Source organism: Chiloscyllium plagiosum, chromosome 9 (assembly GCF_004010195.1).
Source record: "Chiloscyllium plagiosum isolate BGI_BamShark_2017 chromosome 9, ASM401019v2, whole genome shotgun sequence".
NCBI classification, from domain to species: Eukaryota; Metazoa; Chordata; class Chondrichthyes; order Orectolobiformes; family Hemiscylliidae; genus Chiloscyllium; species Chiloscyllium plagiosum.
This window is the reverse complement of record NC_057718.1, coordinates 39,892,360-39,910,087: the sequence shown is the minus strand read 5'-3', so window position 1 is coordinate 39,910,087 and position 17,728 is coordinate 39,892,360. Positions and strand designations below refer to the sequence as shown.

Below are 17,728 nucleotides of genomic sequence, written 5' to 3'. Positions count from 1 at the left end.
GTGGAACTCATTGCCACAGAAGGCTTTGGAGTCATTGAGTGTATTTAAGATAGGTAGGTTCTTGATTGGTAAGAGGATCAAGGGTTACAGGGAGAAGGCAGAAGAATAAGGTCGAGACACATATCAGCCATGATTAAATGGTGGGGTACACTTGATGGGCCAAATTCTGCTCCTATATTTTATGGTCTTATGAGGTGTGGTGTTAATGAGGGTAATAACAACTTAATATACTTTTACCACTTTCAAGAGAACACTGTTGGAAAATGCAACTGAATTTACTGAACTTTGCTTGCAATTCTCAGATTTCGCATTGCAGCCCACAGGCAATATCAAATCCCTACAGTGCAGATGGAGGCCATTTGGCCCATCAGATCTGCACCAACCCTCTAAACAGCATCCCACCCAATCTCTGTAAATCCATATTTACCATGGCTAATCCATTTAGACTGCACATCCCTGGACACTACGGGGCAATTTAGCATGGCCAATCTACTTAACCTGCTCATCATTCAAGGCCTGTCCCATTCTAGCCTCTGTTTCTCTTTTCAAAGATGCTGACTCAACTGCTAAGTATTTCCAGGTTTTTTTTGTTTTTAACTTTAGATCTTCAGCATCGGCAGTGTTTTGCCTTTGTTATTGCTGGTTTACAATCATTAAGATTATAGTCACAATAGTGACTGGAAGTCATGCTGGCCATAATGAAGTTTACTGAAGTCGTTCAGATTTCATTGTATCCAACTGGAAGGTGAGAAGGAATTTGGTGGCAATTACCTGATGAGGGACCATATGATATTATTTCCATGAATTAATTCGTGCACATAATCACCAGGCGAAAGGATATAATCCGTTCTGTAATCACAAAAGCTTCTGAATTATTATCTGCCATGGTTGCTTTACGCCCACCAGTTGTTTTGTCCTTGTTATAAAATTGCCTGAATAAATTGTCCTTAACTTCCAAGGAATACGAATTTTGTTTTTAAAAAGAAAATCATTTCATTTTGTGCATGGGTGGATGAAAAAGAATAATATTCAGCCATAAAATGGTATTCACTGAAGGACTATGATACAAGAGATCATGTCAATGTCATTCTGCTGAAGTATTGATTTGTATTGGAGGATGGCAGATTAAATACTTCTTGGAGCCCTTTTTGCTCAAAGTCCAGGAAAGAGAGTGTGTCTGCTGGATAACTGCAATCACTCAGTGCTGGAAGTGGCCGCCGCTGGGTTCGCTCTCTCGCTATCTTGGGCACTGTCTCAAAATGCTCACAAACTCCCTCGGTCCCTGACTGCTTGTAGTGACAACTACACCTGAGCTCTGGCGGCTTTCTACCCCCCTCCCTCACTTCCTTCCCTCCCATTTTCTCTTTCTCTCTCTCCCCTTGTCTGCCTGTCCTCTTTCAATTCATACTGATTTTCTCTCTCTCTCTCTCTCTCTAGTCTTCCTCCCCTCCCCACCTTCTGACTAACCAATAGATGCCCGGTCAGTAATGGAGGATTTCCTATCAAACATGTAGGCGAGCGTTCCCTCCTCCGGTGGAGACTTCTTTTATGTTGAAGGGGGGAAAAAGGACAAAACAAAAGAGAGAGGTGGAAGTGGATAGGAATAATTGGAGAGGAAATAATTCGGCCTAAGTACTGAGTGTGAAGCCAAAATGTCGACGAGAACGCCATTGCCTACAGTGAATGAGCGCGACACAGAAAATGTAAGTGAGACAATGTTTCATTTTTTATTCTCGCTACTTTTATGTGAATGCTTTAGTCGGGAACGCGGGGTTTAAAAGGCGTTCGCTGAAAGAATGAGTGTGTTTCTTGTTAAGGAGGGCTGTGTGAGTGCTCGGGGAGATGGTTACAGCATTTTTTTATTGTAAAAAAAAACAAGAAATCTCTTGGAAAGCAGCAGAGACATTGACTCGCCTGCTTCATCGATCACACAGGCCTCCCTCTCTCTCACTGTATAATCTGGAAGGATTCTTTTCTGAAGACAGATTATTTCCTTCGGCCTTAATTTCAAAATTCTGCCTTTGGTTTGCTGCTTTTTGCCCCCCTCCTCCTCCTCCATATCCTTCAGCTCGGGAATATCCATTTAAGGCTGTCTTTGCCTGGAGGGAACAGCTCAATGACAAGGAGTTGTTTACTGGACCACAAAAGAACACCGTCCCTATTGAGTGTCGCTCAATGCAGACTTTTCGTCTGGCGCAGTATTTTTCAGTTTGATCAATTATTGTGGGAGTTTTTCTCCCTTTCCCTTGGATTGTCAACACATAAAACCATCATCTGCCTTATTATACGTGTTTCCTTCACAATTCTTTCACTCCCCGTATATCTGGAAGAGGAAAATGTGTTGATGCAAGGCATATGAAAACTGACGTCTCATTGGCAGGGTTAAAGGTCAGCCACACCATCCGGCAACTTACATCAAAATCAAAATATTGCTAGTGCAAATTTTCTTTCTATGACGACTGATTATTTAGTTGCAGTGTATATTTTACCCCCTTCCTAGCCTGAGCCTTCTCAATGCTGATGCTTTTCCTCTCAACTGCCCCCTCTTTTTATTCAGAGGAACATTGACAGGTACTATTGGGGGCATTGTAAGGAATTTTAGTTTTGCACGTGTTAATTTGAGAAGGAATCTGGTTTTATATTTTGAAGTTTTCAGTCAGGGTGCTTTGATGTGGGTGACCAATAAGGCTGAAGACAATCAAGTAGAGACAGCACACTTATTTGCCTTCTGTCTTGTCCAAGAATTCCTATGGAAAGTATTTAAAGCTTTAAATATTGTAAATTTTAAGTTGTTGTATGTGACTAAAAATGTAGAGTCTGATATCAATTATTGTGAAATAATCCATATAAATTGTACATGACCACTTCTGCAGCACACGTCTCTTGATGGATATGGTGACTCACAAATCCAGCCTTCCAAGTCGAGTAGCAGACAAAACTTACCACGATGCAGGAATTCAGTGGCATCTACGACTGAAGAGCAACCCCACATTGGAAATTATAGGCTGCTGAAGACTATAGGCAAAGGAAACTTTGCAAAAGTAAAATTAGCACGACATGTTTTGACTGGGAGAGAAGTGAGTTTTATTGTTTTCTTCATATTAAAAGCATTTTTATCAACCACTGCTGTATTGGTACTGCTATTGAAATTTTATTTACTCATTTTTGTTTTTAAATATGTTTTAAATGTTCTATTCTTTTTTACATTCCTATTTAATTCTGATTTCATTTCCACATGGACTATTGTTTCTATGCACCTTCCACTATCCTGGAAGGCTGACCTACTCATGGCTGGTTCACACATTCTGTTTTGTGCTGGCTGTCGCAGAACAAAACAGGCATGTAGCCTACAGGTAGAATATGCAGGACAGTGCAGCAACTATTCCAATATTCTGCTCTTTCTCTCTCGTGTGTCTAACACTGCTGGATGTAGCTGTTTTTTGCTTTGGTTCTGTGATGCCATCAAAACCAATTTTTCACTTTACATCCTGTTGTAACTCTTAATTATGTTAGTTGAATTGTAACCCAAGGTTGTGTGTGTTGTATCATCAGTATTCTCTTTATTTCTCTGTTAGATTTTGTCGATAGCAATTTTGTTGAAAACTGAGCCATTTCATTACTGCACAGAATTTTTATGATTTCTCTTGAAAGTTTTACACCTGATATTTCAAGAGGCATTATTAGTTTTATTTAAGACTCTGTACCTAAATAGATTTCAGGTCTTGCACCCACTCAGGCTCCTATGTGTACAAAATGCATACTTTAGTAAGACATTGGCCGGAACAAGAAGGGAGCAGATTTGGATGTCAGGCAATCTTGGGTCTCATACCTATGAACATCTGGTTATAAAATTGTGCATTTGAAATAAAATATTTCAGTATTGAAAATATTTTCATAAATAATCTGATTCCTCTTTACATCATTTTCAGGTTGCTGTTAAAATAATTGACAAAACACAGCTGAATCCTACCAGTCTACAAAAGGTAAAGTTTTATCTCCAATTACAAACTCATTTTGCAGCTTTATAATTGAAACAATGAAGAAAATGCAAGTTAGCTTGTTTTCTATTTGTATGCACAGAAATATTACTGTTTAGTGAAAAAAGGATTTGCGCTTTTGTGAGCTTGGCATTCATGTGTAAACCAAGCAGCGTAGGCCTGAAGCAGTAATACTGTATAAATCTTGTGTTTCAAGGCAAGAAGAGTAGCTGGCTGGGTGCCGAGAATATTCTCATTTGTTTTTCATCTCCCATCATATTTAGTGTTTTTCGCAAGAGTTGTATTGGCTATTAACCTTTTGACTGTGAGTCAGTACTACTTTAGATGATTGTGAAGATGCTATTTATTGTTGTCCTTTAGCTGTTGTAAACACAAAATATATTTGTGAATGTGATCACTATAAAATTTAAGCCAGAAGACAAAATCACAAGTCATTAATGATTTCAGTCACTGAATATTATACCAAATTCTTTCCTGTCCTTTGTTGTGAGGCAAATGCTAAGTTCATAACAAAAGCACATTTTTATTACAGAATGCTCTGAAAACTAACTAGAAAATTCAGTGATCAGAAAGAAAACAATTGTTGATTTTAAGTTGAAAAACAATTCGGTTTCAAAAATTATGGAAACACTTTTCCTTCTTTTTGTGTCTATGTTGAGGATTGCTGAATAGTTGAGTTTGGTTGTGGTTGTGCAAAAGGGAATAATATATGGAAGGTAGACATTAGTGCTTTTGTAAAAATTGAAATTGTAGCCAACATTGCTTATGCTGAGCTTCAAAAGGTGAGGAAAATATGAAGGTATCTTTGGTAAATCATTTTGTGAAAGGATCAGAGCAACATTTTCACCATTACATAATTAAAAACTAACAAGATTTATGTTAACACAATACATATGTGACCTATCTGTCAATAAAAGATAGTTTAAAGCACTTTATTATGGATAATTATGTAGAATTAAATGAAGCATAAACTATTTCAGTAATATGTCAGTGATGCAATCTATAACCAAATAGAGATGTGAAGACCAAATCTCCCATTACCCAATTCATTACTATTTTGATTCATTTAAAGAGAGTCAGTTTTCAAATTATTGCAGCTAGCATGAGGGCAAACCCTTTCTCGTTTCAATTTTTCATAGTTCAGAAGAGTGGGAAGAGATTGATGTGGAGTAGAAACACAGCCATAAACCAGATGGGCAAAGTGGCTTGTTTTTGTGTCTTGGAATGAAGTTATTTGAAACAAAATTGCATCATGTTTTCAGGGGTCTGATATGTATTGTAAGAATGAAACTTAAAATGATTGAAACCATGAGATGTACTTTGCACAGTTTTCTTTTTGCTGATCTGTGGAATCTGCCATTCTGGTCTTGCAAAGACTTCTTGTGTAGCCTGACAGGAAGAGGAAGGGGGAAGAAGGGACAAAAATACTCAGCCACATCATGTTAAAGGGTAGGTGAGTGAAGCTTCAGAGGCTTACAATATCATAACAGAAAGATTCAGTTTACTTTTTTGGACTTAACCAGTTATTTTGTGTATAAGTGTTGCTGTACCAAATGCTTAAACCAGTATATGAGAACATTTTGTAATATAATATCTGTGAATCCCTTTTTGTCGATCAATTTATTTATACAGAGTCATTTTATAATTCTCAGCAAAATCATATGTGATGTTGTCTATTTTCCTCTCTCTCCATTTGGATTATGATTTTTGGGATTTAGTTGAGGAATCTAAATTTCTTTTTTGAATTTTTTTTGTACTTTTAAATATGGCATACATGTTTCCTAAAAGTAGCATTTTACTTTTTATTGCTATTTATATCTTTCTTTCATGTCAAATATTAAAGTCATAAATCGTGCAATGCATGGTTCACTGATTTTTTTTTTTCTTTTCAAATTTTTCATTTTACAAGATAATTTACAATAAACTGCAGGCCTGCAGTTGTAAAATATGAACAGCTTGCAGTTGTTCTTTTATCACTGAGAGTATGACTGATCATTTCACAGTCCAATGAAAGAATAATTCATGTTTGAATTATTATTGGTCCTCGTACAGAAGAATGATTGATTATGTAACAGCTGTCAGCAACAAATTGGATATTTCACAACTATTGAGAGACACATGTTCATAAAACGGGCAGAATATTCCACTGGTGAGCTTGTTTTTTGTTTTCAAAAAGAACAAATTCTAATGAATGCAACTCAAACTGTATAAGTGAAGGACACAAAATTGATACTTACATATTAAGTTAAAGTAGCCAAGTTATGCTTGTTCCTCCATATCAGCACGCATTAACCTCAAAGATTTTTTTTTACAAGATGATGGAAACCTTTCCTTGGGTGGGGTGGAAAGAACCGTTTTTTTAATGAAAGAACTATCTGGGTTGGGACATAAAGCCAAAAAAACCACTGTGGAACACTCTATATTTCTAGCGCTTTTTTTCCCCAAAGAGGGTGTAATATTATAAAATGAATTAATGGTTTTTGTTATTGTTTTAATGGCCCAAAAAGGAAATTTTAAAATTCTGAGTTTGAGGAGTTTTTCCACAGAATTCCCTCACCCCTCCAAGTATGTAGGATCCAGTCACTGTCAATGAATACCATTTTATGACCTGAAGATTATCATGACTGCTAAGATTCACCTATTCTCTTTAATTAAAAATTACATCTAACTAAGTGAAGAAGCTGTCCTCCTCCTAAAATTATATTGCTCCTTTACTGTATAAAAAAGGATACATTAAAAGAATCTTTAAGCTAGTGAATTGCTTGGACACCTTCAGAATTATGCTCTGATATGGCCTAAACATAATAATTTGTGTCTTATTGCTTTTTTTTTGTATCTTATTTTTTACTTCTAATGCTAAATTGTTAACAGATTTCCCAGTCACATTTGGGTAAAATCTTATTAGTGGTCTAGTGATTTTCTTTTTAAAAAAAGCAAACTGAGTATTCAGGAGGAAAAGAAAACTTGCTTTTTTTTGCTGATAGGTATAGTGGTAAATATTGTACATCTAGTTGGTGATTCTCGGGTGACTGTGATTAAGCAAGCAACAATACTTTAGAATGTTGCAACATTTCAGATCTGCAAAATACAACAAGTAAACTTGTAGTGAAACAAGTACAAGTGTTACTTCTCTGTGCTTTCAGTGAGAGAAGACTATTGATAGTAGCAAGAACTTTTTTGTTAAGTAGGCTTTTGATTATGTTCAAAGGTTTGGAATAAAAAATGTAATGAACTTAGTTTTTTTTAGAAATCTTTGTCCCACTGTTTGAAAACTTGCTTATGTCTTGTGATTTTTCTTCTAATTAACAGAGCGAGTTAGGCTTGTGAAAACAACTGTTATTTAGCTGGTCACTTAACATTCAGTCATCCAATTGAGGGAATATTTAAAGTGTATTTTGAGACCAGTCATAATTTAATTGCCATTTAATGAGGGATGTTTTCAGGTTTGCAGGTGTTTGTAAATTCACAGCCTCGGATTAGGAAAATAAACATTGTTAGTAATTCTTTTCTGACATTTTCCATTGAGAAAGCTTGTGAATAATAATTTTTTTCAAACTGTTCTTGCGTGTAATTCTCAACTGTAAAAGACCTATTTTAATAATAGCAACAGCGTATCTGTATTTCTGTTGCCAAATTTATTCAATGTAAGTGTGATTAACTTCTTCGGGAGGGGGTAGAGGCGGGGGGGGAAGAAACCTATTTTGTCCAATATACTGCAGCATTCATTTTACAGCACATCAGCAAGAAAAAATGATTTTTCTGGTTATTTATAAAACTCACAACGTGAATCCATTTTCATTCTTGAAGGCAATATTGCTGTATGACTATTGAGATGTAGGTTGTCTTAAGCATTCGGTCAGTCACAATACAAGACATATAATGGTGAAATCCATCCACTAGCCAATACCTTAAAGACATACAGAATGCATTTTTAATGAGTTTACTTGGATTAGTGAATCAAATAAACAATCATGCCTTTGTACAGCAGTGTTGAATTTGAGGATAGGTGCAAAAACTCAACCATGCAGCAGCAAGATGTTTTCTACTGAACTGTTTATTCACTTTAGTAGTCATTAAGTTCCAGCTTTGGTTAAAGTTGGGATATGGGACCACTGATGACCAGTTCTTGATTTCTAATTATTCTTACCCAGTCAGTCCGCTTATGTGATCTGTAACGTAGCTATCTTTTGTTTCTTTGTGTTAACTTGGAATTTCACCAGACACATTGGCACACGATGTCCTGTTTTGTATCTCCTCTTCCCCTCACCTGTTGGCTATGGCTAATTGTTGAAGGGGAGTAGACAGATAATATTATCATCTGCGTGAATCTATAGTGGTCCATTAAATTGTACAGGATATCCAATATTTCACCTGAGTTAACAAGTAGAAGTAGATAAAAGTGAGGACTGCAGATGCTGGAAACCAGAGTTAGATCAGAGTGGTGCTGGAAAAGCTCAGTAGGTCAGGCAGCATCCGAGGAGCAGGAAAATCGATGTTTTGGGCAAAAGCCCTTCATCAGGAATGCTTTCGCCCAAAATGTTGATTTTCCTGGTCCTCAGTTGCTGCCAGACCTGCTGTGCTTTTTCAGCACCACACTGATCTTAACAAGTAGAAGTGCTGCACTGTTTTAGGAAGACTTTTTTTCTGACATTTCTGCATTGTTTGCTGAACTTGTTAGTGAGTTGTGCTACTAGCCATGTAAAAACATAACCTTTTTAAAATCATTTTATTTTCATTTTTTTGCTTTTTAAATTTCATAACCTGTGAGTACTTCATCTTTCTGACCAGTAGAGAATGGTTATGCCCACTCAGATGCATTCAACTCTGCTCTGTGTCACAACTTATTGTCAAAAACATATTTATTTCAAATTCCTACTCCATGTCAGTCGGCTAATGTACTAAATGCACCATCCTGTCAGTCATTCCACCTGCAGCTTCAGTACCTCTTCACATGAGATTACTAAAGTTTGATGCTTTAATTTCAACACGGGTCTTTTGGCATTAGTGTGACAAGTTTGCTTTTGTTGCTGAGTTGCAACTTTGCCATTACCTTACACAACTTTTAAATTGAGGAGCCAGGGAGGCAACTGACATGTAGGTCTCTCTTCAGTGCTGCTGTATATCAATGCCTATGATGCTTTATTTGCTTTTCCTCTTCTTGTCATTGTAAAGCCCAGCTCTCTCCAGTGGGGCTTCTATCTGCAATACCTTGATATCTCATCAATTACTTGGAGGGCAGCAATTAAGTGGACTGCAGTGGCCTTCAATCAGAAACCAGAAACTGCATTTGCTGAAATGCAGTTGCAAGTTAAGTCCCTTCCATGCATCAGTGACACACCTGACGAGGTGCTTTCTGAGTCCAATTACAGTCTTTCGTCAGTTCTTCTACATCGCCTGCATTTTTTTTTTCAGTTCAGCTTTTTCAGTGTTAGTGTTTTTTTGTTAATGATAGGGTTGGCAGTAAAAGAAGGCCTAATGATTATAGAGATACTTGGGAGTTGCTGTGTTTCAATCCAGCCAAAAAAACAATTGGCAAAAATGAATGGAAGACAAATGGGAGCTGTAGGGGAGAGGGAGGAAGTGAAAAGAAGATTGTAGTGAACAAGACAGGTTTAAAATGAAGTAAACGTTGCGAAAGACAGTAAGTAGATGTTCCTGAGGATGCTTTCAACGTTGGTTTTCCATCCAATTGAATGGTTTCATTTGAGCTTGCTAGATTTGATGTACCGTAATCATCCAATTTGCTGTGATAGAACATCGAACAGTACAGCACAGGAACAGGACCTTTGGCCCACTACATGTAGGCCAACCATGATTCCATTCTAAACTAATCCCCTCTGCTTGCAGGTGGTTCATATTCCTCTGTTCCCTGCCTGTTCATGTGTCTGACCACATGCCTAAACATTGCTATCGCATATGCTTATGCCACCTCTCTGGTAGTGCATTCCAGGCATCTACCACCCTCTGAGTTATAAAAAAAGGCCTCACGCATCTCCTTTCAACTTGCTCCCCTCACCTTAAACCAGTGCTTCCTAGTATTTAAAATTTAATGTAAGGCTCACCGACCTATAATTTCCTGGATTATCCCCATTGCCCTTCTTAAATAAAGGAATAATACTGACTGTTCTTCAGTCTTCTGGGATCTTGCCTGTGGCCAAAGAAAATACAGAGATTCTGTCAAGGTCTCAACAATCTCCTGCCATGCCTCCCTGAGTATCCTGGAATAGATCCCAACTGGCCCTGGGGACCTACTTATCTTAAGGTTTTTCAGGATATCCAATGTCACCTCCTGCGTAATATTGATGTGCCTTAGAATATCAGCATACCCCTCCCAAATCATAGCATCGTCCATGTCCTTCTCTTTGGTGATCATCAACGTACAGTACTCATTATGAACCTCACCCACTTCCTCTGACTCCTTACATAAATTCTGCCTCCTTTGTCCATGAGTAGAACTACTGTTTACCTACCTCCCCTTTATCTCCTTTATCCTTCTTGCCAAGGATTTTTCATAGCTCCTTTCAGCCCTCCTAATTCCTTGTATAAATTATTTCCTGCTTCCTTTACGTTCCTCAAAGACCTTATCTGATTTCAGTTTTCTAAACATTACAAAAGCTTCCTTTTTTCTTTTGGACTAAACTTTCAATATCTCTTGTCATCCAGGGTTTGCAAATCTTGCAATCCTTATCTTTCATCACCACAGGGTCATACTGGTTTGAACTCTGATCAGCTGGCCTTTAAAAGACTCCCACATGTCAGATGTGGATTTACCTTCAAACAGCCACCTCCAATCTAATTTCTCCAGTTACTTTCTGTGGTGTGCTTACTTATCTGTTCCTCTATCTTCTTGCTGGCTATTGGGAAGCTGATTGTGTAACCACATCATAGTGATTGCACCTTTCTCATTCCTAAGTTCTACACACGTCACCTCGCTGGATGAGCTCTGCAGGATGTCCTCTCTTAGTGCAGCTGTGACATGCTCCTTAATCAATAATGCAACTTCCCCACCCTCATACACCCCTTTATAGCTCACCTGGAATAGCTAAACCCTGGAATATTGGGCTGCCAGACCTGTCCTCTTCTCAACCAAGTTTCTGTAATGGCTACAACATCATAGCTCCATTCAGGTTCTAAGCTCATCTGTCTTTTCTGTTATATATGTTGCATTAAAGTAAATATGCTTCAGACTGCCATGTTCATTATCCTAGTCCTGCCTAATCTTCGTAATAGACTGACTTGACTTAACCTCTACCTTCTTCTCAATCACTCCACCTGCTGCTCTGGTTCCCACCCACCAGCAACACAAATTTAAACCCTCCCGAGTGGTACAGCAAACCTCCCTGCAAGGATATTGGTGCTCCTTCAGTTTAGGTGCAGCCCATCCTTCTTGCACAGATCGCTCCTGCACTGGAAGAGACCCCAGAGATCAGGTATTTTAAACTCTTCCTCCGACACCAGTTCTTTGTCACATTTCAACTGTATTATCCTCCTACTTTTGGCCTTACTCGCACGTGGCACAGGAAGTAATCCCAAGATTACAACACGTGAGGCCCTGCTTTTTAAGTTTTTGCCAAACTCCTTAAATTCCCTTTGCAAGACCTTGTCTCTCTTCCTCCCTGTGACATCTTTACCAACATGGATCACAACCTTTAGCTGCTCACTCTCTGCCTTTAAGAATATCCTGTGCCTGCTCAGAGACATCCTTGACCCTGGCACTATGGAGGCAACACAGCATTGTGGAATCTCATTTGTGGCCACAGAAATGCCTCTCCGTGGTCATGACTACTGAGTCCCCTATCATGACAGCTCGCCTACACTTTGATCCTCCCTGCTGTACAACAATGCCAGGCAGGGTACCACTGATCTGGCTGCTGCTTTCCCCTGAGAAGCAATTCCTCCACAAATAGTATCCAAAATGGTATATCTGTCTGAGAGGGGATTAGCTACGGGATACTCCTGCACTGCCTACCTGCCCTTCCTGGAGGTTACCCATCTACCTGGCTGAACCTTTGGTGTGACCACATCCCTGAAACTTCTATCTCTAAAACATTCTGCCTCCTTTATGCTCCTCAGTGAGTCCACCTGCCACACCAACCAGCCCAGTCTGAGGGGAGCTGCAGTGGACACACTTCCTGCAGACATAGTTGTCAGGAATATTTGACTTACTTCCCTGATTTCCCTCATCTCACAGGAGGAGCATAAACTCCATGAACTGCCATTACTCGAGCAATATTTGATTAAAAGAGAAAGAAAGACCTGTAGCTTAATGCTGCCTGCCCTCCTCAGCAAAGCCCCCACTTTGATCTCGCAACTGTTGTCAAAATGGCTGCAACTACTAGAGCTTACCTCCCTTTAATAGGCTACCCGTAGGAAAAATAACTTATCCCAGAATCCCCCTCTTGTCACTTCTCACTGCTCTCTCTATTGGATGCTCTTCTTTTGAGCACTGGATCCTCCTTGAACCCCTTCTCAGTTGTTGTCAGCAAGCTGACTTCTCCCAGAATCTTCCTTAGTCACTTCTCACAACCGCCTTCCAATGAAAGTGATCTTGAACATTTCAGGATTCCCCTCCAACTCCTATAGTTGATCATGTGGACTTTGTATACTGAGTATGGGGTTTCAGGCTCCCTGCTGTGTGAAGATTACAGCAAGACTTGTTTCACAATTTTAAGCAACATCCTGTTAAGGATCACAAGTAGGGAACAATTGGGTGATGTGCTGGACTGCAATTAACCTTGCACTGTCAAGAACAAGAATGAACAATGATTCAGCTATTGCATTAGAGGAAGGGAGAAAAATTATCTGCAAGGACGCTGATCCATAACCCAAAACACAGTTGCTTGCTCAAGGAGTTACCATGTTGTATATCCTGTCTCAGCTGTGATACCCGATGCGATAGGTTTTCAGTTGGCTGTCCATTTAGGTTGATAAAATATAGAATTATTTTAAAAAGTAGAATAGATAAATTGCTGCTGTGATCACAAGCTGTATTGTTGCCCTTAAATAACCTAAGTGCAGTAATTGTGAATTAGAATGTTAATCGATAATTTTAGGAGGACTTAGATAGTTTGCCACATTTTATAGCTGTTAAACAGGTATTTCAATTGAATACTGATTTAGATTTGATTCTATATAGTATTAAATTCTTTTTGTACTTGCATTTGTAAGATATTTGGCCTGATTACGTGTAATTATTAAAATGGAATAGCAATTTCTATTTGAGGTCTAGAGCACACTGGGACAATGCTGATAAGATATGGACTATCAATTTTCAACTTCTGACATCAGATTTTAATACTGGAGACTTTTATCAACTAAACTAATTTGAGGAGAAAACAAGGAAGAAGCATGGATGTAAAAGCACTGCAGTGACCCCCGGTCAGAGATTAAAACCAGTTCTCGAAACCAATGTAGCATGAACAAAATTGTCTCAACTGAAATAATTATTTATCTAAAGATATTGAAACTGATCAATTAAATCAGGCATCAACAAATTCTCAATCTCCTGTTTTAATTTACACTTGTCCAAAATGTGCAAATTCTTGTATATGATAGGGTTGCCTGCAATTGTTTAGACTGGTGCCAGACTTGGAAAATACACTAATGAACCAAGTTTGAGTAACTGTTTGGCAGGGCAGCGCACAGAGAAAGAAAATATGTAGGTAACAGCAAGGACTGGAACTCAGACTCTCACTTGTGCACTCTCTCACATTCATGTTCTCTTTTACATGCTCACTCTTAAACTAGCACAAATAATAAAGCAAAGAGGAGCAACAGTCATTCACCAAGAACTCTAGGATTCTGCAAATTTCACTATTGTTGAGGATACAAGACTGTAACTAAACAGCTGTGGTTTCTTTTCCAACTATAACAATTTCAAAGCTTAACAGCCACTTAAACTGCATATATATCATTTTTTCATAAGTGTTTACTGTCACATTTTATTAGTTATCTTAGGGTTAGAAATTTTGCTCATTACTCTTTCTTCACTTAAAACCTTTTATAATTCATTCCTTAATTTTGACTTGCACAGAGTTTGTTTTATTTGCTGTGTGATATTGCTATGCGCTAAGGAAATTAAAATCTTTGTTTAGCTGACCATCTTCAAGCCTCCTTACCTCCAAATTTGCAGATGACACCGAGCTAGGTGGAGCGATGAATTGTAAGGAGGATGCAGAGTTGCTTCAGTGTGATTTGAATAAGTTGAGCGAGTGGGCACGTGTGGCAGATGAAGTATAATGTGGATAAATGTGAGGTCATTTACTTTGGTAGCAAGAACAAGAAGGCAGGTTACTATTTAAATGGTGATAGATCGGGGAAAGGGGAGGTACAAGGACTTGGTGGCTTTGTACACCAGTCACTGAAAGTAAGCATGTAGGTCCAGTGTGTACTGAAGAAGGCAAACAGTATGCTGGCCTTTGCCGTGACAGTATAGGAGCAGGGATGTCTTTCTGCAGTTGGACAAGTTACTGGTGAGACCACCTCTGGAGTTTTGAGTCCATTTCTGGCCTCCTTTCAAATGAGGAAAATTGTTCTGGCTATTGTGAAAATGCAGTGAAGAGTAATTTTTGTGAAGGTAGGACTGACATGTGAAATCATTTAGGATGATATTCACTGAAGCTTTGAAGAATGAGTGAGCATCTCAGAGAAACCTATAAAATTCTAACAGGACTAGGCAGAGTAAACGCTGAAAAGATGTTTCCTCTGTCTGGGGAGTCCAGAACGAGGGATCACAATTTAAAGATCAAGGGTAGGTAATTTAGGACTGAAATGAGAAGTTTCTTCACTCAGAGTGGTGAGCCTGTGGAATTCTCTGCCATAGAGAGCAGTTGAGGCCACAACATTAAATGTTTTCAAGAAGGTGTTAGGTATAGTTATTATAGCTAAAAGAATCAAAGGATAAGGAAAGAAGATGGGAACAGGGTACCAAGTTGATTGATCATCCATGATTGCATTGAATGATAGAACAGGCTTGGAGGGCTGAACACTTAACCCCTGCTCCTGTTTTCTATGTTTCTATACTTGTGAGCTTTGAGGAAGAGGTAAAGTAATGACCAGGTGAAGAGTCACCCTACCTTCCCCTTCACTTGGTCATTACTTTACCATGACTATCAGTATCATTTAGAAGATTTCTCTTAGTGTCTACTGGTCTTCTGCTTCAGATTGAAAAAGACAAGCAAGTTTTAAAAAAATTGTCATTAATTCAATAAAATATCTCTCTGAATGGAATTATTTTTATTAGAATTGGGATATTAAAATGGCTGAAAATGTGTTGCTGGAAAAGCGCAGCAGGTCAGGCAGCATCCAAGGAGCAGGAGAATCGACGTTTCGGGCATGAGCCCTTCTTCAGGAATGCAGCATTTTTTCGGGCTTCTTCGGGCTCATGCCCGAAACGTCGATTCTCTTGCTCCTTGGATGCTGCCTGACCTGCTGCGCTTTTCCAGCAACACATTTTCAGCTCTGACCTCCAGCATCTGCAGTCGTCACTTTCTCCCATATTAAAATGGCTACCAAATTTTAGTGCCTCATGAATCTCAGTTCAGATCTGAAGAAATAATTGTGATCACAGTTTGAAGCAGGGAGAAAATTGCAGTGAACTTACTGCCCTTATGTTACCAGTGCTTGTCTTCGGTAGAAATTTACTTTGTAAAACAAATTGTTCACAGGATGTGTGTGTTGCTCACTTTGCTGAGGTGGTGGTGAGTTGCCTCTTCCTGCAGTCCATATGGTTTAGGGTACCCCCAATTCAGTTAGAGAGGGAGTTCCAGGATTTTGACCCGGTGACAGTGAAGAAACAGTATTTTATAATATTATGTGTTATGTATAGTAATGCACCCTTGCAAACATTTCCCTCCCTACCAAACCAAAGTTTAAAGCTATAAAATGTTCAGTGGTATCTCTGGTTGTTGTTCAGCAAATTTACAAGGCTTAAACTTAGATTGGATATTGAAATTTATTTAGGATGGCAGTGAAATTGGACAAGTCATGTTCCCTCTAAACAGATTAATTTGGTGATTAGTAGCTTTGGTGTTTTTTGTAAAGAAAATTCAGCCTAATGATTGCAATTGCAAAAAACGAATATGCTACCTTTTTCGGTGTTAGTTTGAATAGAAATGTATTGCGGCTTCTCCAACTTGTCATTGTCCTGAGGATTTGACTAAAACTGCTGCATGAATTCTTTATTATGCTTACTGTCGCGATGATCCAACTTTAAATTAGCTTGAATGAGGGAAGGGCAATCACACTAACTCAATCCCTCCCAAGCATTCTGATTTATTTTAAGAGGAAACTAAAAACGGGAATGGAAGTGGAAATTCTGGGTAATCCAAGATGGAGGATGGGGAAAAACTGTTGTGGCTGTAAGAGCTGCACCTTTTAGGTGTTGAAGGTGATTTCCTCAAATTCCAGGAACAGCAATTACAGTTCTATAAGTTGTTGCATTGTTTTGGAACTTTGGGGGAAAAAGATCAAAGCATTGGAACTTTTAAAAGGAGGAAGACAGACAAAAGGCAGCAAGATATGGTCGGTGAGCGAGAGACAATAAAAAATCCACCCAGCTAACTGACACAGTAGTGAGTCTGCACAGTTACTGCCTTTGCTGGGTTACTGCACCAGAGTGCGTCTACGAATAATTAACAAACAGTGAAATTCACACCTGACCTTGGAGGAACTGGTGTGGGTGAGCTCACAGCACGGGAACAGATGAGTGCATAGTTTGTAATGTGTAACCTTGCTGTAAGTCTACTGTAGTGAGTAGAGTGGGTTCTTTCTTGATTATATGTTTTGTTGAGATCTCTCTGTTGATTTCTTAATACTTACAGTTTATATTTTTAAAATTTATCCTGGAGCACTTTTTTTAGAGCAAAACGATGGTGCTTTTTTTTCGGGTCTGTTGCTTGTGAAGGAACAAAGATGGCCTTTAATAGAGTGATATGCTCTTCCTGTTGGATATGGGAGAATTAGGGAGAGTTTCTATGTTACTGATGATTATGTCTGCAGGAAGTGTCTTTGGTTGTGAAATCTATCAGATCACATGAATCTGTTGGAGTGGCAGTTAGAGGCAAGAGCTAGGGGGTTTGTTGGGTGGCAGTTATAGGAAGGGAGAAAAGCCGCAGGTACAAGAAGGGTTAACTCCAGAAAATGTAGGAGGGGTAGCCAGGTAGTGCTGGATCTTCTGTGGCTATCCCCATCTGAAACAAGAATGCTGTTTTAGAAAATGTAGGGGGCAATGGACTCTCAGGCAAATGTAGCACAAACAGTCAAATTTCTTGTATCAAGACTGGCTCTAATGTAACGAAGGGTACGTCAGAATCCAAGCGATCAATTGTATTAGAAGGGGGTCTCTAGTCCGAGGCACAGACAGCTTGAGCCAGCAGTGAAAAATCAGAATGGTATGTCGCCGCCATGGTGCCAGGATCAAGGATATCTCAGAAAGCTTGCAGAATGCTCTCAAAGGAGAGAGGGGCCACAGTAAGTCATTGTACACATTCAAACCAATTACATAGGAAGGGACAAGGATGAGATTCTGAAGGGAAAATATAGAAAGTTAGGCAGAAATTTAAAAAGGAGGTTCTTGAGGGTAGTAATATCTGGATTACTTCCAGTGCTATGAGGTTTGGAATAGGAGGATAGTGCAGATGAATGCGTGACTGAGGCGCTGGTGTAGGGTAGAAGGATTCGCATTTTTGGATCATTGGAATCTCTTTTGGGGTAGAAGTGACCTGTATAAG

The 17,728-nt window shown here is 38.9% G+C and overlaps 1 protein-coding gene across 9 annotated transcripts in view; it reads left to right on the top strand.

Moving 5' to 3' along the window:
• The first annotated feature begins 889 nt into the window (after window positions 1-889).
• The window catches only part of mark1 (MAP/microtubule affinity-regulating kinase 1), a 214,747-nt gene continuing 197,908 nt past the window's right edge, over window positions 890-17,728 (top strand). The window contains exons 1-4 of one of the 9 annotated variants that reach the window (XM_043695775.1): window positions 911-1,703; window positions 2,874-3,077; window positions 3,930-3,983; window positions 5,327-5,356. In XM_043695775.1, the coding sequence (XP_043551710.1) occupies window positions 1,653-1,703; window positions 2,874-3,077; window positions 3,930-3,983; window positions 5,327-5,341 (324 nt within the window). In that variant the 5' untranslated portion in view covers window positions 911-1,652 and the 3' untranslated portion in view covers window positions 5,342-5,356. Of the gene's footprint in view, window positions 1,704-2,873; window positions 3,078-3,929; window positions 3,984-5,326; window positions 5,357-17,728 lie in introns of those variants that run through there. The other 8 variants (XM_043695770.1, XM_043695771.1, XM_043695772.1 and 5 more) reach the window with 8 other exon arrangements.